A 21,049-nucleotide genomic window follows, 5' to 3' on the forward strand; every position below is an offset into this window, starting at 1 on the left:
GCTTTAAGTCTACATATTTAGACTTGAGTAGCCGTCCGGTCCGCTCATCTTGGACTAGATTTCACTGGTAATTTTAAGATTCAAACCCTACCTTGTCTGATTCCATGGTAGACTCAGAATTTTGTGACAGGTTTGGATTTGTAATTTAGAAGGAAAAAAAAATTAGAGGTACCCCGTATAAGCTCCACCCGAATTTATTATAATTCCTCTTATGAAGTAGGGTCTCAGCAACAGAAAAGAAACTTATAACAGTTTTGGATCGGATTTGAGCTCACCTTAAAACCGGAAACCGGAAAACAAATCTTTTTCAAATTTTGCTCGGTTTTAAGTTTGGTTTTTAAAATTCAAAACCGAAACCAAATTGAGAAAAAATGAAAACCAAAATCAAACCAACCTCTAATTAAACCGAACTAAAACTATCGGTTCAATCGGCTATCTTGGGTCGGCTTGAAATTTTGCTCACCCCTATGTTGTGCTAATTCAACTTCTGGTAGCTAAACGCTCCATTATGGCATATTGTCAACAAGAGTTGATATTTGCCTATGTTGTGCTAATTCAACTATTGGTTGCTAGGAGGCAATTCATGTCAGCAGGTCATGTATAAGCCGTATCTGTCTAAATACGAAATACGACTAAACTAAACACAAATATAACACGATAAATAATTGTATTTTATATATAAAATTCAAACACAACTCGTGTATAATACGGATTATATGAAGACAACGCGTATCTATGGATTGACATGATCCAAATCCGATTAATTTTGTGTCATATCATTTAACTGTCATATCAAAAATCACCGGGTCTAGCTAAGAGTTCCATCATGACATACAGTCAACAAGGGTTGAATTTCAAGGTTCTATAACATTTTGCTCAACTATGCTCAGAACCAAGCACCATGTGTCGGTCAGTACTTTACAGTTTACATAAAACGCTCCCTCTGTTTTTGATCTTTTATTATCGAAAACATGAACAAATGCTACAATCAATTAGCACAACGAATTTCAGAGCAGCAAGATATGATGTTAAACTTTTTGAGAAAATTCAGATGACTGAACAAAGAGCATCATCATCATGAATCAAGAAAATTCAGAACAGAACTCGAATACAAATTCGGAGCAATAAATTCCACTGTCAGTCTCTAAGATTGTTCTACCTGAGCTAAGGAATAAAAATAAAAAAAGAGGGTACCTATTACAATTGAAACAAGTGATTCTTGTAGCATAATGTCCAGTCCGAATCGTCGGAACGGACCAAACCCCCTGCATCAGTGCTTATAGACTCTGCACATGAGCATGATACCTGGGGGACGATTTCCTTCTTTAATTTAACACGAATTTCGTGTCCATCTTCTATAAAATCGGTACATGAAGAACCACAATTAGTTGAAGTTTGTTCATTAACTGTATGAACATTCGGATCAGAACAAGATTGAACATTTAAGCAGTCATCTTTGCACTCATTGGCACTGGCATCATCCTCTTCATCTGATAAGCATCTGCACGAATCAAACTCGTCCATTTCAAAGATCCGACTAGACAATCCTTCCCTCCATGATATCCTCATTTGAGACTGTGATGCATTTTCCGTTGTGCAATTAGAATACAGTGAAGCTCTATCATCTAAAAATTTCAGAAAATGAGAAAGATCAACAGAATTAGACGGCGAAGTCAAACGATCAAACTGAAAACTTGAACTCGTTGGATCCCATATTGACACATGGCTCTTGGGAGATACACTGGCCATCTGAAGATTCTCAGCCACAGAATCAAGCTCACTATCAAAGTTACCATTCTTTCGTTCACCGTCAGCTTTTAACCAAGATATGTCAATTCGTCTATCCGAGCTAGAGTCAGATTGCGGGGTTTGAATTATATTTCCACAACCCAGAGAATCTATGGATAATGGGGATTTACCTTCATCAAGATCAAAACATTTCTTCCTTTCTTTTCCTGAACATAAATCAGTTAAAACTGTATCATCGTACAGTTGAAGCCCCGTAAATGCTAGACTTGGCGAAATCAATGAAGAACTCTTTATCTTCCTCCTAGAACTACCGCTAGAAACACTTCTGTTGAAGCTGTCATCGAGTAAATCTGGCGAAAAAATATCATTGCCAGACAAGGGTGAAGCCGAAAAATTGTGCAAGGCACGCTCCTCCAACCTCCGAAACCGGGATGAACCATCTTCAGAATTCTCTTTTAGTTCCTCATCCTCCTCATTACAGGGCGACAAAAGCCAATGCATCGAAGCCTCCATAGGCAAAGTCAATCCCGAGGCTCTAGATTTGTTAACCGGAACCGGAGTATTCTCTTTATCCGATTCACCATCACTACCGAAACAATCAAGAGCCTTCGCTTCTCCAACAGTTAGCACCCCTCTAGGCCTACACTTCCTCTTATCAACAACCCCTGAAGCTACAAAACCAGCACCATAACAAACAGGGGTGATTGTTTTTGCAGTCATTGATGACACCATGGACGACCCGCATTGTATTTCAGGAGAAACCGAGGCCTGAACCGGAGGAGTCTTAGTATTACTACTAATTGATTTAGCATTACTTTTACAAAGACTCTCATCATTATGAATCATAACATTATCATCAACAACACCACCAAGATTCAAACCAGACCCATTAACCACCTTATTCAAAGGAGTCAAATTCGAATCATTAGACACACTAAAGCCACTAACTTTATCAACTACCAACTGGTTCATCTCTCCTAAACTGCCTCTACTACTGTTCAAACCTGAAGAAAGTTTCAAACTTTTAACATTACTCAAACTGGGTTTTTTATTACCATCACAAATATCATTACTTTTCCTAGATTTAAGAGGGTTTCTCTTAGATTTCTCCAACTTTTGTGAAGTGGGTTTATGAAAAATAGACCCTTTTGAAGAGCTATCCTTAACATGTCTCATACTAGGTGCTGACTTAGGATTGTGAGGACTGGATAACATGAGTTTTTTCACTCCATTTTTGTTATTTCTAGGGCTAGATAACTGAGTTTTTGTAGCAGAAGAAGAATTGTTAGATAGAAAAAACCTGAGACAACCTTTAGGAGCTTCAATGGAGGACAGAGAAGCAGATGAATTAGAACTAACAGTGGCAGAGCCACCATTGTTGAGATCTTGAAATGGGTTTCTGAATGAGTTTTTCTTATTAGTTTGTTGCATTATGGAGTGTTGCCATGCAGAAGCTGAGGATTTTTTATTATGGGAATTTTGGGATGAAGATGATGATGAATTCATGGTGTTGGGTGAGAGGGATTATTATTTTTGTAATTGGTAGTCTATAATGAGGGGGTTTCTGTTTGTGAAATGATTTGATTTTCTTTTTGCTTTGATTTGAAAATGAAATGGTGGGACTCAGAGAAACTGTTTTTTCTTTTTATTATTCTCTATTATATTCTGTTTCTTTTTGTAAGTTTTGGGGTTTTTTTGTTATTTTATTTGTTGAGATGCTTTTTTTTTTGTTAAAAGTCTCAGAGAGACGTTAAAGCTTGTTTTTATGTGTACAGTTGGACCATTTTCAAATCTTTTGCCCACTTCTGTTTTTTTATTCATTTTCAATGAATAAAAGGAGGAGTTCATTAGTTTAACATATAGATCTAATTTGTTATTATAATTCTAACTCTTAGAAATATAAATTAAGATGAAAATAAATTTAAGTTAATTTTATATATTAGTTTTATATTTTATTTGAATTTAAATCTTTTAAAATTTAATGAAAGTATTTTTTATTTGAATGATAGTAATTTTTTCTTTTTGCTATATTTGCCTTTTCTTTTTACTATTTTTGGATATGCTCTTTCCATGAATTATTTTGTTTCCTTCTACATCATATCCTAAGCTTTTTTTGTGCTTCATTTTATCATGACAAAAGGAAATAATTATATTTTAATTTTATTTAATTAAAACTACATAGTCTTTTCTTAGCTAATTAATGTCAAATTAGAACAAAACATAATTGTCTCAAGTTTTAAAAATAGTAAATTATGTCCTTAGTTTTTTTATAATTAAGGAGGGAGAGCGCTTTTTGCAAGAAATTGAACTCACGAATTAGCAGATTGCTTCCGAAGCTTATGACATCTGAAACATAGCTCATTTTATTTTTTTTCATTATTGAATAATGTTTTCCATTTTCTTCTTAAAGTCACCTCCACCGTTTCAATTTAAAGGGTATGGAGACGGTGATTTTCGACATTTACTTACAAAATCACCATTTTACGTACGTATATATAGTTATGTTATTTCACTTTTTTGAAGATAATTCTCTCTTATGGAGATTTGTTTGTGTTTTTGTTGTTTTTTTGGTATGTTTTTGTGATATGATAGTGTTTTTCGAGTTCGATTGAGATTTTATCGTTCTTGGGGCATCACATGTTTGGATTCTTTTTTTTTTGATGAATAGTTTGGATTCTTGATGAATCTTGATTTATGAAGTCTTATTGACTATACAAGACTCTTATGATGGTTCAAGTTTATTTATTGTCGGTTTATGTTGGTTTCAGCAAATTTTTGCAACAATTTAAATATTTCAAATGTAGTGTTTTGAAGAATCAAAATTTATATTAACTTCAGCACAGCTATTTAATTCACATTTGAAGATTGTAAGGTTGATCTGCGATTAAAATGTTTATAATTATAGCAAATGCTTTTTCTTTGTCAGATCATTGAATTTATCCTGAATTTTACATGTAACTGTTGTTATGTTCGAGTCAATAGAAAAAAAAAATTATGTTAATTAAAAAAAACAAGTCTAAATGAGTTTGAATTTTGTCATTTTTTTAGAATCATTTTCTTATTTCTATTTTGAAACCTACCATTTGTCGAGCCTTTATTTATTTTCCATTTTGAAACCAACCATTTATTTGTTTTTAACTTTTCTTTTTAAATTTAATTATAAGATATTCCTTATGGATGTTAACTATAAAATAACATGTTTAGGCATTCTACATCCAGACTAATTTTCATTCGAGTTTGGTAGATTTTTGCAAGAGGCAAAATTGTAATTCCAATTTTTTTTAGAGAGTTGTAGCTCTAGATTTTAAACTTATATATATGAATACAGTCTCATCTCATTTAAAGAAAACACCTACCAACTCATTTTTACCTTAAAATTTTCTTTTTTGCTTAATCCATTAAAAAAAGAACAGATGGCATATTTTTTTAGTTATCACCATAAAAACAAGGGTTAATTCCTAAAAAAATCACGAACTTTACACGAAATTTCATTTTAATCATGACCTTTAAAAGTTGTCATTTAAAAGCACGAACTTTCATTTTGTTTCAAATCTATCATTTCAGTGTATTTTTGTTGACTAAATTCTTCAATAAACCATTAATAAAAGACCCAAATTATAAATCGACATTAAATCTTATTATCTTTTAGTTAGAGTATATAGGATTAAGAATTTTTGGTTCGATAAAATACACCGGATTTTACTTTGGCGATAGATTTGAAACAAAATAAAAGTTCGTGCCTTTAAATGACAACTTTTAAAGTTCATGATTAAAATGAAACTTCGTGTAAAGTTCGTGATTTTTTTAGGAATTAACCCTAAAAACAATTAAATTTTAAACTTTTAGATTTCAACCATACATTTCCACTGGAAAAAGAATAGACAACATATACAAACAAAAACAAAATATTATGTTTATTTAATTCTTTTAGCAGTGCAGAGAGATACTCCCACACTTATTTTATTATGACCTCCATATGAATACAATTTTAACTCTGTAAGTTCATGATCATTATTTACTGATATGCAATTTTGTACCATTATACAATGGCTTAATACATCATTTGACCCCTAAACTATACACTTTTATTCTCTGAGACTCTTAAACTAATTTGATATTCTATTGAACCTCATAACTTTATTTTTTGTTCTATTTAACCCGTCAACTGCAAATTTTTTGCCGATTTGACCTTTTTCCTCCTACGTGGCAAAAGCGCGTGTTTTCAAACGCTTTTAAGCGCGTGAAGGATAATTAAAATGCATAAATTGTTCTATTAAACCTCTGAACTACACTATTTTATTCTATTTGACCTCTGAACTTATTTTATTTTCCTATTGCACCTTCAAACTTTTAATTTTTACTCATTTAACCTTTTCGAAAATACAATTATTCAATTTTTATCCATTTAATCTTCTAGAAAAATAAAAAAATATTGGCATTTAGTCAAATAATTACATAATATAACTTCTCATACATGTAAATATTTGTTTACATTTCAATAATGATTAGTGAAGTTTGTCTGTTTTTAACGATATTATAAAATATATAAATTTACGATACTGTGATAATATTAAAAAAAGACTAAATTTTTTTAAAAATTATAATTTTTATTGTGTTTCACGAATTTCCAATTTTAAAAATTTTAATACACCAGCTTTTAATTTTTTGCAATTTCAAACTTTTCAAATCAATTCTGAATTTTTAAAATTTGTGTTAAAATTGGAAAACACGCTAAATTTCATTATTTTTAAAGCCTTAAATGATTTTTTCAGGTAATATGTAAAGTACATCACTTTTTATTTTAAATTAAAAAAAAAATTTAGGCTTAATATATTTTTTGACCCCTAAACCTTACCCTCTTATTCCCTATGACCTCTAAACTATTTTAGTGTTCAATTGGACCTCTTAACTATTTTTTTTATTCTATTTAACCCCATTTCAGCAAGCCATGTCAGCAATTTTATCCACGTCATCGCGCGTGGTGTGCACATTCCGAATGAGGGGTTAAATAGAATAAAAAAAAGAGTTAAGAGGTCCAAAAGAATATGAAATTAGTTTATAGGTTGCAGAGAATAAAATGGTATAGTTTAGGGGTCAAATGATGTATTAAGCCATTATACAATTTTAAAACTTCATTAGACATGCGCTGATATAAAAGAAATTAATACAAATGATTCACTTTATTATATGATATAGTATTATCATATACACAAACAATTATACACCTCCTATATAGATTATGGTTACTATTTTATAATGTAATCATTATTTTTTCAGGTTTGAATCATAATAAGCAACAAATATAATATAACACAGGCTGAACTTCCTCTGCAAAAATTATATGCATGTTGTACATTTGCTATGAGTATCTGTTCTGATTTGTTCTTTTCAGAAATTAAAAAATTACAATATAGTTTATTTTGTGAATTACAATAGTTAATCATGGTTTTTGACCAATGATTGTTATTTTCCAGCTTTGACTAAGAGTTTAGACTTTGAATGCTTCAATTTTTTGTCTACCAAAGACAAATACTTGAAATTTAACAAATCAGAGAGCCAAAATTTGCACATGACTGTTGTATATTATTTATATCTCTTGATGTTGTAATGTATAATCAATTACTCAAAAATAAACTCTATAAATTAGGTTTTATTGATAGATAATTAAAATTAATAATTAGCCCTCTATAATCACAATACAACTAGTGTAAACCATTCTTTTTCATCGAGCTTTTTTTGGAGGTACCGTGTTTAGGGAAAACACAGAGACACGTTAGCAATGTGGCAATGTAGAAGCACACCAAAAATTGAATTGAATTTTAACATGTTCCATGTGAGTTAGATCAACAATTCAGTATAGTATATTTAATGATGTTTATTTAAAATAAAAAAATATAGGCCTAATTGCGTCAAAAAATTTATGTGATCTTTTTGAAATTTATTTAAACATTTTGAACGATGTAAATGTATTTCAATTTAATAAATTCATTAAAAATCTATTCAATTTTTTTAAAATTAATTTAAATGTGCTTACATGGTAATTAAATGTGTACTCTTTAAAAAAATTAAAAAGAAAAAAATTGTCAATTGAATATTACATGATTCATATAAAACAATTTAAGAAATATTATATCGATATTGAAAAATTCTAATAAACTTCTAATAAATCGATCAATATGAGATAAATTTATAAATTTTTGAAGATTTAAGTAAGTTTCTAAAAAATTAAGAATAATTAACCTTATGACGCTATTTAATAAAAAATTATGATTTTTTAGTTTATTAAAAAATCCGCATCAGCATTTATACCGGCGTAGGTCATAGGTGGTGCTTTGTTTAGATCGGTACCATCTCTATTCAGGAAGTTCAGGTGGAGCTTCCTCATCTCAGCTGGCTAATTATTAAGTTGCGGCTCCCACTAGAATCAATCACCGGAGGAGAAAAACACTATGCACCGCTGCCAATTTATTTTAAAAAGATACTATTACTAGTAATTTCTATCTTTGTAATCACCTTACTTTAATTTTGATTTTAGAAAAATGAATTGATTTTTGTAACGTGTCCCATGTGACTTAGATCAACAATTGGGACTTTTATACTATTCCAAAAAAGTTGTAAAAATATTGATAAGAAAAAATAATTTTGAGAATACTTACAAAAAACTTATAAAAATTATTAAATTTTAAAAAAAAGGTATATATATATATATATATATACATTTTTAGAGCATCTCCAATGGAGTGCTATTTTTTATGCTAAATTTAGCATGAAAAAATGATAAAATGCTAGAAATAGCATAGCATTCTAATTTGTTCTGCAATGCACAAAGTTAAAAATAAGTGTTATAATTATTTATTAAGATAATTATCTCTGAATTTTATTAATTTTTAATTATTTGATAATTTTTTAAACAAAAGTTAATGTATTTTTTATATAATAATGAGCTTATCAAAAGAAATAATTACGATAATCGATGAACTATATAAAAATAAATTATATATTTTTTTTATTATATTGATATATGGTCTACTATTAAAAAATCAAATCAATGCCGTAAAATTAAATTGAAGCACAAAATTTAAAATGAAAAAAGTAAAAAGGTAAAAAAAATATTAAAATAATAAATGCAAAAAAAAAAATAACCGTGGTAAAATTGTAACTAATAAAAAAATGTTATTGGTTGTTGTAGTTTAGCATATGCTATAGTCTGTGCTAAATTTAGCACGTGATATAGCATATGCTGAATTTAGCACAAACTATAGCACTCCATTGGAGTTGTATTTTAAGACTTAATGCTAAATTATAGCATTAACACTCCATTTTAGCATTGCATTGGAGATGCTCTTATATTAGGTGAAATATATATGTTTTTCTCTCTTTTTTGTTTCAAAATCAATTTATTTTTTGAGTTGGTGGGAAATATTCAAATGTATGTTTTTTTAGAGGAAGATTGCTCTTTATTGATTAAGAGAAAATAACAATAAGATCATTGACCGGAAAAGGAACTTCGCCGTTAAAAGAGCAATTTCTACCGACTAACATGCTCCATTTTGCCAAAGCATGGGCGACATTGTTACAGAGTTTTCTAATATGCTGAAAACGAGTCGGATAACTCAACAGAATCGCAAGGCAATCCTCAATAATGAGCTGAGTATGATCGATTGCACTATGCAGATTGTGAATTTTGTTGATGACTCCAAGAGAATCTGATTCCACAATCAACTCCGAGCAGCAGACATCAACTGCAAGTTTTAGCCCAAACTCCACTGCCATAGCTTCAACTAGTTCAACATCGGTAACGCCCTGTAAAACTCGCACTCCACTCTTAATAACCCTACCTTCGCTGTTCCTTATGACTGCACTTGCAACTGACCTCTTTCTATCAATGGAAACCGTTGCATCAGTATTAAGTTTAACAGCAAGTAACGGCGGGGGCTGCCAATTCTGGCCATCAGATTTGTTCGCCACCTTTGAAGACTGTTTCTCCAAGCAATAGCAGCAGACATCGCCCGAATATTGCTAAACAGCAATGGCGGAGGCAAGCGACTATTTTCAAAAACAATATTATTCCTGTGATTCCATATAGTCCACATCGACAACACAAACATTTGCAGATCCTCAGTCTTCAGGGAGGTGAACATCGAATTAATCCAATCAACAAGATTCAGATTATTAGCTCCCTCTACCCACAGCCCCAACGGCGAAATCAACCACAAACCTCGGACTTCCTCACAATCTTTCAGCGCATGGAGATCAGATGCCTCCTCTAGCCTGCATCTAGGACACGACTTAGGCATCATAGGCATTCTTTTGGATAAATTGACATTACACGGCAGCGAATCATGACCTATATGCCACAGAAAAGGTTTCACCTTTGGCTGGATATTACATCGCCAGATCTGCCTCCAGAAGGATCTCAAAGTTGAACCACCTAATGATGAAGCCCTATCCCTATCGACCAAATTACGAACTTGAAAGTAGCCAGATTTAACGGAATAAACACTGTTTTTATTAGGAACCCAAAAAAGCTTATCTGGAGGAAGCCTGAAACTAATGGGAATTTGAAGAATGTGGTCGACATCATTAGGAGAGAAGGCTATTTGAAGTTTTCCCAGATCCCATTTGGCCTGATCCACGTCAATGAAATAGCAAACCCGACAATCATTAGGAATATTATGGCACCCCACATGTTTCATGAAACTAGAAGAGGTAATCCACATATCTTTTTCCACATCGATACTCTACCCGTTTCCCACTCTCCAAGCTATACCACAATTTAAAACACTTCTTCCTTTAAGAATAGTACGCCACAGGAAGCTAGAACCCGACCTCCATTTAGCCTGCATAAAATCAGAGTTATGGAAATACTTTGCCCGGAGAACCCTCGCACATAAAGAGGTAGGATTTTGGATAAGCTTCCACGCTTGTTTCCCCTACATGGCTAAATTAAACGCTCGAAGATTCCGGAAACCCAACCCTCCTTTCCTTTTAGTTTGACATATAGCTCACCAACTAACACACGAGATTTTTCTTTTATCGTCAGTGCCGCTCCACCAAAGCTTCGTAATAATGCTTTGCATTTCATTGCAAAACGACACCGGTAAGGCAAAACAACTCATGATGTAAGTGGGTATAGATTGGGCGATAGATTTTATCAGGACTTCTCTACCCGCCTTCGGTAAGAACTTTTCTTTCCAACCCAACACCCTCTTGTGGAGTCTATCTCGGAGAAAACCAAAAATTGGTTTTTTTGACCAATCCACCATAGTCGGCAACCCTATATACTTCTTGAATTGACTGACCACCTTGTACCCCATAATGTCTTGAGCTGCTTGTCTATTCACGGTCGGAGTCGCTGAACTAAACAACATTTCAGTTTTGTCGCCGTTAACTACTTGGCCTGAAGCATCCTCAAAATCTGAAATAATTTGCTTTAGGGCCCTACACTCTCTTCCAGTTGCTTCGCAAAAAGCATGCTATCATCCGTAAAGAAGAGATGATGGATCTTTGGACCACCCCTACAGACTCGGCCTCCAGTAATGTCCCCTCTCTGCGCACCATGTTGAAGAAGCGCTGAGAAACCTTCTGCACAAAGCAAAAACAGGTAAGGGGAGAGCGGATCTCCTTGGCGCAACCCTCTCTGAGAACAGATATGACCACAAGGCGACCCATTTATTAAAACCGAGTAAGTAACTGACTTGACACAGCTCATTATCAGATTAATAAAGTGACGCGGGAACTTCATTTTTGCCATAACCAATTCGATAAAACTCCATTCCACACGGTCGTAGGCCTTGCTCATATCCAACTTGAGCGCTAAAGTACCGCACTTTCCTTGAGATCGTTTGTCCATGGAATGAAACATTTCAAAAGCGACCATGGCATTATACGTGATAAGTCGACCTGGCACAAAAGCACTCTGCGCTTCATCGATGACCGACGATAAGACCCCCTTTAACCGATTAGCCAGGACTTTTGAGATCAATTTGTATATAACGTTGCATAAACTGATCGGTCGCAAGTCTTTCATAGTTTCAGGGGAAGCAATTTTTGGGATGAGGGTGATGAAAGTATGATTCATTTTGGCGGGCATTTCACCTGTTAGCATGAACTGGAGAGCGCAGTCAACAACATCTCTGCCTATGACATGCCAAAAGGAATTATAGAACACTGCATGCATACCATCTGGACCTGGCTTTTGGTAGGACCCATTTGCTTTAATGCCCATCTGATCTCATCTTCTCGGAAGGGTCGTTGAAGCTCTTCGCACTGCTCAACGGACAGCGCTGAATCGATACAGTTTATAACTTAAGATTGGTTTGTAGGATTTGATGACGTAAAAAGTTGATTGAAATAAGCGACAACCACCTTTGCAATATCCTCACCAGCTCTCCACTCGCCAAAATCATCACGAATCTGAGCTATACTGTTATTTTTCTTTCGACTAGACGCCTTATGGTGAAAGAATTTTGTATTACGATCCCCTTCCTTGAGCCAGTCAGCTTTGGATCGTTGACGCCACATAATCTCTTCCCTTCGCAGTAATTTGTCAATCTCGGCAGCTGTGTTAGCTATATTGCGGTCAGATCCTTCGTTCCCTTCCCTCCCTTGCATCAGCTTAAGTTTATCCATAAGCTTCTTGAGCTGTTTCTTTATGCTGCCAAAATTATCGTGCGCCTAAAACTTCAAATGCAAACCACAACTCTCTAATTTTTCCATGAACTCAATATCAGATTCTCTACCCATATTCCAGACGTCCTGAACTACATCATCAAACTGATTGTGATCCAACCACATTTTCTCAAACCGAAATGGTCTCGAAGATTTCGGAATCTGAACCAAACTGATGTCCATCATTATCGGACAATGATCCGACCGGAACCTGCCAAGTGGGTAACACGACTGTCTGGAAATGAGTCTCGCCACAGCCCATTAGCAATAAATCTGTCGAGACGAATCTTAACATTGTGATCATGCTCCCTCCTATTAGTCCAGGTATAAGCATGTAATACCCCAAAATATTTAATTATCTAATTGGACCACGTGTCCAGTTTAGATTCGCCAGAGTGGCGAAATCGGAAAGATTTTGATAAAATTAAGATAAATAAGTTTCAAGTAGGTCGGTTGTGAGAAACTAACTATGAGAAAATTAAGATTATATTTCAATTCTAAAGTTAGAATTGGAATTAAAAGGAAAAATGTCAAGAAAAGTCCAAAATAAAGTTCAGGGACCAAAGTGGTAATTTAGCCACTTTGTATCGAAAATGGAAATTTTGGATTTTGACGGGAAAGTGTTAATATTGAGTTTCGTATTATTTATCGGAGACGAATAATACGTATAAATCATAATAAAAGAAGTTAACAATTTAGCTATGGACTAAATCGTATAAAAGAAAAGTTTAAAAGATAAATGATAATAAAGAAAAAGAATAAGGACCAAAGTGAGCTTTTAACCTTAACATATAAGGTTTTGGAATTGAATCAGAAAGAAGAAAGAAGATCAGAGAAGGATCGAGAGAAAACGGAAAGCTATCGCCGATTTCCGTCGTTTCGCTGCCGTTTCTCCGTTCGACGTCCGATTCGAGCGATTCAAGCGGCGATTTCTTCAGAATTGAAAGCTCTATCATCTCCGGCCATTAAATTAAGATAAGAGGTCGGGTTTTGGCATGAAAATGATGAATTGTTGGCTGTTTTGGGTTAGGATTGAGTTTAGGTTGTAATTTAATGATTTTGAGGTTATTATGACGTTTGTGAAGAAACCGAGACATGGGTATTGAGCGTGGGTATGTTTAGCACGTCGGGATTATGGCGAAACCCCGGAAAATCTTATTTTCGGGGCTGTGCACGTGGTGCAAGACCGTTCACCACGGGTGCACGAATGTGTACTGGAAGTACACGAACGTGCACCTAGCAAGGTACACGATCGTGTACTGATGTACACGAACGTGTACTTTTCATGGTACACGAACGTGTACAATAAGTACACGAACGTGTACCCCTGAGGTGCACGAACGTGTACTTGGTTGCACGATCGTGCACCCACCAAAACGCACACTCGTGCACTCCAACTCACCCCCACGCGAATACAAGCTATAATTGACCTAGGAGTTTGACGTTTAGAGTAATTGGACGCTAATGGACAAATTTTGGACTTTGAGAATCATTAATCTTGAGATTAGCTCGACGTTTTAGATAACTAATAGTAATGGAAAACGTCAAGGACGTTAAGCGATTCTCAATTATGAGAAATGGTATTCGCGAAGTCGACTATACGATTAAAGTTATCGAATACGTAAATAAGTTTAAAATGAAATTAAACCCTAAAACTTAGAAGTATTATGTGAGTAAAATTACTAGTTTCACGTCTGACTATTAAACGATTTATCAGACGTGTCAGAGCAGAGAGGTCAGTAGACATGGGATAGCGAGGGCATATCATTTCATCGACCACATTATTGATTGGATTGCGGTCACTGTGAGTTGTATTTACTTTCGTGTATTATATGTTAAAGATATTTTATATAGATATATATACTGTTTATACGCATCGTATGTTATATAATTTGATTGAAATGTTATATGTTTCTATTAAGTTTATATACGAGAACTAGTATGCGATCCGAAGAAACTAGCTACCTATTGGGTGTCAATAGGCTGTGTGATCACCAGTATCGAGTCAGTCTAGTATGTTTGCATTTGAGAAATGACTTGACACAGCTGGGAGCTGTTGATGAATATGAAATTTACGATTGAGTTTTGATACGAGTGAGTACTCGGCTACGGTGTAGTCTGGAGTCCCCGTATCTAGTGGCTGGGCCACCAGCGAGTTGGACTCGCAATTGATATTTACGATTGGGTTAAATGATATATGATTATTTGAGAGATGTGTCGCATGCTAGGATATTAGTTTCGTACGGATCAAATACGTGTTTATATGTTTCATATTATTGTTTTCTTGAAATGCGATGCTATGTTTTTATATTAATACCGTTAGTAAATGTCAACTCACTCAGTATTTTCTCAAATACTGACCCCTCACCTTTGCTGTTTCCAGGTGCTTAGTGTGTGGACTTAGCTAGAGGCCAATTTTCAAGTCCAGAAGTCAGCTGTATATGTATAGTTTCTGACTTCTGTGAATGCTGCAGTAGTAGTCCCGCGTTGACAGAGTCGTAACCTAGACAGCAGTGTATTTTTATTGTACATATCCTTGCTGTCCTGTTTATAGGTTTTTGTAGGCTACGTGTTTTATATGTTGTGCACGGCACCAGATGCCGGTGATATGTTGGATACACTAACTGATGGATATAGTACCGTGAGGCCAGTTCGTACAAGGTACGGTTACTAGAGCCCGCAAGGTTTTTGAACAGTTAGTGTAAATGTTTGTGTATACATGTTATGTATACTTGCTTTTGTTGCTTTATGTTAATTGTTTACATTTGCGAAAAATTAATAGTGATTTAAGGCTTGCTACGGGTTCCGGAGCTACCACTCCCGTTCCCTAGCGCCGGTTGCGGCTCAATATTTTGGGTCGTGACAAAGCATTACATGAAAACCCTAAATCATCGAGACCACAGTCAAACAGAACCTCTCTGAACCCATCAACCTCACGCTGATCGCCTCTCCTGCCTCCTTTCTTCTCATTGTGGTTCAAGAAGAGGTTGAAATCTCCAAAAAGCAGCAGCATGCCACTACCATTCAGACACATATGATGAATTAACTCCCAAGTTAGGTGTTTATGCGAGGTTTCTGGCCACCCATACATTCCTACCCCTCTCCAGCTGAGATTCGTACTAACATCCAACACGTCAAACTCTATATGGTTGCTAGAGAATCCAGCAATATTAACATTCAGATTATTCTTCCAAAACAGCGCCAAACCTCCTCTTCTCCCATTGGAATCAACTATAAAAGACTTGTAACAACTAAAACTCCTACAAATGCTAGAAAATTCGCTATTAACTAATTTCGTCTCCATCAAAAAGAAAATACTAGGGGAATTACTATGAATAAAGAACTTAAGAGCCTGTACCGTCCAAGGGTTCCCCAAACCTTGGAGGTTCCAACTTATGAGTTTCATTGCGTCCGGCGAGACTGCTCCGCAGTCTCTGCCGATATTTTAAAGTTGTTGAACTGGTCCAGTAATCCATCTCGTGCTTTCTTAGAGAAAAGATTGCCTGGAGAAATCTCGACCTGCATCCAAATATATGTCTTAAATAAATTAAGATTAATTACTAATTAATTGATTAAAAAAAGATTAGTTGTTAATGTTAAATTACCCTAACTTGATTGTATTGACTCGCAAAACCAATCTCAAATACATTTGGAGAGTCTGATCACTGAAATTAGGCTTAATACATAATCTCTCGATTGATAGGCATTATTTTTCAAATTATAGGCACTAGATATATATTTAAATAAGTATTGTCAAATATATTCTCATTAATTATAGAAGATATTTAAAAATACAACAAAAATCATAAAAAAATAAAAATTACCACTATATTAAATGAGGACAAGTATGATAATTTTTTTTCCATATATTAACTCATGTTATCTAGAGATCATAAATTTTTAATACTCGTATTTGTCATAAACTGTCTATCAATTTGAGATGGACGGAGGGGATAATACTTTCCTCTCAACAATTTAGTAAAACACATTTCATAATATTTATTTAAAATAAAAATATAGAAGACATCATATATTTTCTATATAATCATATTTCTTGAATAAAAAAATATGCCATTTGGAAAAAATTATTTATAAATAAGTTATACTATTTAAAAAATGCAAATAAATTTACAATAATTTGTTGCTGAAAAATAACTTTTCCTATGTCTATATTAACAATAATTTTATCAAAAAGTATATGCTAAAAATTAAAACAATACGAATTATATTTAAAAGAAATGGAGATTTTTTTTAATTTATTTAGTAATATTTTAAACAAAAAAATTAAATATTCAATTTGATCTAGTAGATATTCCATTACATTAGTAATAATTAATCTGTAAAGACAACGTGTGTCTACAAAAATAGAAAAAAAAAAATGAATAAACCAAACTGGAGCATGTGGAGAAATGGAGCAACTTTTTGATCCCATTCCCACCTACTATAGTTGGCCGTTACTAACTAGTATTTCTATCACTCTCCAATTTTAATTTTCTGATATATATTATTACCCATCATCATCATTAATCATTTGTTCAACTCTCTGATCCATATCCATGGCAACTCAACCAAAGAAGATCATCATAGACACTGACCCTGGAGTTGGTATTTCCTTTTCTTTATCTTTAATTATTCATTTGGTTAGCCATGTTTCTTGATTTTCCTTTATTTAGATTTTTTAACTTTTGATTTCATATTTAAATTTGTTTATACTTAGTATCAAATTGGTTGTTGTGGAATTTATTTTGAATCACAAGAGTAGAAAGAAATGTAAAGTTTGGATTTTGGATTTTTCCTTGATTTGGAAATGAAATATATTTTTGCATCTGTTGCTAAATTTAGGATGGGGAAGGTGGGTTTTACTTTAGTTTTTATGTTCTTGATGTGTATTTATGTAATTTGTGTTATAGATGATGCCATGGCTATATTCCTTGCATTGAAGTCACCTGAAGTGGAGGTGATTGGACTGACTACTATATTTGGGAATGTTTATACCTCTCTGGCTACTAAGAATGCCTTGCATTTGGTAATTCATTTCTCTGTAACATCCAGATTCATGTTGTTCAATATTATACGGTATTAGATTTTTAGATACTATTTGATTAATTGACTTGCACTTCTGCTTAACTTTTATCGTAATTTTCTTAAAATCTTGGATCATAGATATGAGTAAAGCGTTTATGTTTTAAATAAGTATGTAAAAAATATAGATTATGCCGAGTACATGCAATGGAGCCTTAGATAGTTAAGTGAAATCCAATACACGAAGTAGTTTGATCTATACAACGTTTGGTAATCTTTGTATTTCGTTTCCTGTTTGCTGTTTATGGATTAGCTGGAGGTTGCAGGGAGGACTGATATTCCCGTTGCTGAGGGATCTCATGTCACAATTACTGTATGTACTCCTCGCTCTTGCACTCGTCCTGTGGTTTATCGGATCTTTGGATTTGTCTCTTTTGTGTGATTGATATGTCTTTATCTGAAGCAACTCGTGCTGCTATTCTCTTATTCTTATGCAATTCAATACTTTAACGGCTACAAGATTAATAAAAGTTTCTGATGATTAAGGATTTAGCACTTATTGTATATCAAGGAAATTCAAAAATATAGTATATGTCCATCTGCGAGGGTTATGTATTTTTGCTTTTGTATTTCGTTATGACAACAGAAAATAGTTTAGGAGTAAGGCTTTTTGTAAATCAACTTAATTATATTTGTGGATGTGCACGTAGATCTTATATTTATAGAAGCTTGAAGTGTTGGCTTATTCTGTAACACGAGAAAGCGATATGGGAATCAGATAATGTTATAATTGGTTTGGGAACTACTTTATGGCACAAGTGAACCATGGACTCTGACAAGTGTGTTCTCTTTTTGTTTTCCATAAAAAGGCAAATGGTCTTATATATAGTTTTTGGGTCATATTTTCATTCTCGGGCTTCTAGGTTTATACTCTGTAGTCTGTATCTTTTCCATATGCAAGGAAGAGATGGCATCTCTGATCTTAGAGGAAAAGTTTCTGTGAATGATTTATTTCATAATTGCGGTTACTTTTTGTCTATAATGCCTGGTCTTTATTGATGCAGTCTTACTCTTACAACTTTAACTAAATTGCAGTTAGTTTTTGTCTATAATGCCTGGTCTTTATCGATGCAGTCTTACTCTTACAACTTAACTATAAATTTTCACTAGCAGTGTTGCATTTTGTGCCGAAAATGATATTGTAAGATTTAAGCCATATGTGGTTGAATGTCATTGTTTATCAATTTATTCCGTTTATGTGTATTTTAAAGAAAGGTACGAAACTTCGTATTGCTGATTTTGTCCATGGTAATGATGGACTTGGCAACCAATATTTCCCCCCACCAAAAGGGAAGCCAATCGAACAGTCAGCAGCTGCTTTTCTGGTTGAACAAGCAAATCTTTACCCTGGAAAAGTCACTGTGGTGGCATTGGGTCCACTTACAAATATTGCACTGGTCAGATTCTTGGTCATTTAGAATGGTTTCTTAGCAAGCTTCGTTTAGTATATTTTCTTATGGATAGCTATCACACAGGCTATCGAGTTAGATCCTGCATTTGTTAAAAATATCGGGCAGATTATTCTACTTGGTGGTGCTTTTGCAGTAAACGGGAATGTGAATCCAGCAGCAGAGGCAAATGTGAGTTATCTTGTGTACCAATGTCTTAGGCTGCTTTCCTTCTCTTTTTCTCATCCGATATATTTATTTGTTATGTTATTCTAAAATTTTGAACTCTGCAATCAGATATTTGGTGATCCAGATGCTGCTGATATTGTTTTCACCTGTGGAGCAGATATTTTGGCTATTGGGATTAATGTTACCCATCAAGTTTTCATAACAGGTATCAATTTGTCAATCTATACTGTGTGCACATACGACTTTATGTATGTAACAACTAGTCATATGTACAATGTGCGGTTCTGTAATGTTGAAGTCCAACCAAAAACCTTCCCTGTTCATCATATAACAATCGGAAAAACCACTTACGTGTTGAGCATTTAGATGTGTTTGGATAGAGTGTGAACATTGTCATGTCCACTGTAAGTTTGTTTTAAACTAAAGGAGAGTGGTGTAAGTTTAATTTGCAGAATGTTTTGATGTCATTTTTCTCTAAGCTGTCCTTGAAAATTAACAACTAACTACTTCAATCACAAAAATAGACTTTCTGATTTTCGTTGTAGGTTAAATTCTTTAGGCCTGAGAGTGTTTGTCAAACTCACAACTACTTCCATATAAGTATGGTTGTATGCTTCACATGCACAAAACTGTTCGTCTTGTGCTAACTCCAATCTTCTTTACTTGATATTTTCATATTCTACAAAACTAAAGAAATTATTTTGTTTCTGATAATAATGCTTATGCTTTGTTATGGCATAAACCTGTGGATTATGTTTTTTAATTTTTTTATGGGCATGTCTTTTTTGAATATTTGTTTCTCTATTCTGGCATTCCGCAGATGAGGATCGAAATAAACTGGCACAATCAAATGCAAAATATGCTCAGTACTTGCACAAGATCTTAGGTGTATACTACGATTATCACCACGACGCATACAACATGAGAGGTTTGTGAATTTACTTTTGCTGATTTATAAGACCAGAAAGCAGATACTGAAATAATCATCTGAATTTTGAAGTTGTTAATGGCTAGTTGTGCCCTTTGTGCAGGAGTCTATCTTCACGATCCAACTACTCTTCTTGCCGCTGTTGATCCTACGCTTATGACCTACATAGAGGGTGTCGTTAGAGTCCAAACCACCGGCATTTCAAAGGGACTGACACTATTGTTTAACAAAAAGAAGAGGTAGTCCTGAAATTATCGCTTCAAAGACGATGTCATACTAGTCTGGAGAAGCACACAAATTATACATATCGCGGAAATGGGCGATCTAATACCCTCTAAATTAGGAATATTTATCCTAACTAAGTAAATAAACATGGGATACCATTTCAAAATGAAGATGATTATGAACTATGGCGTTTATCATAATATTATCTAGTGCATTTTTCAGAAAAATAAAATGATAATCAACATACAAGGTACCAGTTTTTTCACAAGTCAGTAAGACTTACTGATATTTTGTCTTTGTTTCTTGAAATAAAATTCAGATATGCTGAAGTCACCGAGTGGAATGATAAACCGTCGGTGAAGGTTGCTGTGACGGTTGATGGTCCGACAGTTGTGAAAATGGTAATGGAACGGCTTTTGGAATCATAAAGATTTCATTCAGGTAGAATGAGGTGGTAACTGAGGAGAGTAGATATGTATTGCAGCTGTTGTTTCTTATGCATTTCTAATGCCATTGTTGACTAGTAACTGTGCATTGTATTTATCTTCCGTTGCTTCGACTCTATAGCTATTGTATTGATCACATAATAAAGCTTTCTGCTTCTTTCCAGCAAATTAGTGGAGTGGATGTAATTTAGTTACTTCTCGAATATCATCACTGCACATGCACCGTAGCAGTCAGCAGCAGTACGCCTCTGCGAAAATCAAACCGGATTTGAATAATCGACAAATTTGATTTCATTCGGTTCGATTTGATATAATCAAAAATGTTGATTTTTTGATTTGGTTTGGTTTTAAACACAAATTTTTTAGAGCAA

General features: G+C 33.9%; 4 protein-coding genes across 4 annotated transcripts; 1 reads left to right on the plus strand and 3 right to left on the minus strand.

Annotated features, from left to right (window-relative positions):
• Nucleotides 1-1,005: 1,005 nt before the first annotated feature.
• Nucleotides 1,006-3,415, minus strand: LOC126654022 (uncharacterized). Its single transcript, XM_050348059.2, has one exon. It carries the CDS (start codon nt 3,253-3,255, stop codon nt 1,198-1,200), a length of 2,058 nt encoding a protein of 685 aa, XP_050204016.1. The 5' UTR covers nt 3,256-3,415; the 3' UTR covers nt 1,006-1,197.
• Nucleotides 3,416-9,213: 5,798 nt separating this feature from the next.
• On the minus strand, nt 9,214-11,120 carry LOC126687502 (uncharacterized). The gene is made up of 4 exons (XM_050382062.1): nt 10,759-11,120; nt 10,535-10,589; nt 9,718-10,376; nt 9,214-9,628 (listed from the first exon to the last, which is right to left on the minus strand). Exons 1-4 carry the CDS (start codon nt 11,118-11,120, stop codon nt 9,214-9,216), a joined length of 1,491 nt encoding a protein of 496 aa, XP_050238019.1.
• A 937-nt stretch (nt 11,121-12,057) lies between these two features.
• On the minus strand, nt 12,058-12,603 carry LOC126687503 (uncharacterized). The gene is made up of 2 exons (XM_050382063.1): nt 12,447-12,603; nt 12,058-12,356 (listed from the first exon to the last, which is right to left on the minus strand). Exons 1-2 carry the CDS (start codon nt 12,601-12,603, stop codon nt 12,058-12,060), a joined length of 456 nt encoding a protein of 151 aa, XP_050238020.1.
• A 4,198-nt stretch (nt 12,604-16,801) lies between these two features.
• On the plus strand, nt 16,802-20,846 carry LOC126688245 (probable uridine nucleosidase 2). The gene is made up of 9 exons (XM_050382877.2): nt 16,802-17,025; nt 17,331-17,446; nt 17,756-17,815; nt 18,714-18,899; nt 18,978-19,082; nt 19,188-19,284; nt 19,900-20,007; nt 20,111-20,246; nt 20,552-20,846. Exons 1-9 carry the CDS (start codon nt 16,977-16,979, stop codon nt 20,658-20,660), a joined length of 966 nt encoding a protein of 321 aa, XP_050238834.1. The 5' UTR covers nt 16,802-16,976; the 3' UTR covers nt 20,661-20,846.
• The last annotated feature ends 203 nt before the right edge of the window (nt 20,847-21,049 follow it).

Source organism: Mercurialis annua, linkage group LG6 (genome assembly GCF_937616625.2).
Source record: "Mercurialis annua linkage group LG6, ddMerAnnu1.2, whole genome shotgun sequence".
Lineage (NCBI taxonomy): Eukaryota > Viridiplantae > Streptophyta > Magnoliopsida > Malpighiales > Euphorbiaceae > Mercurialis > Mercurialis annua.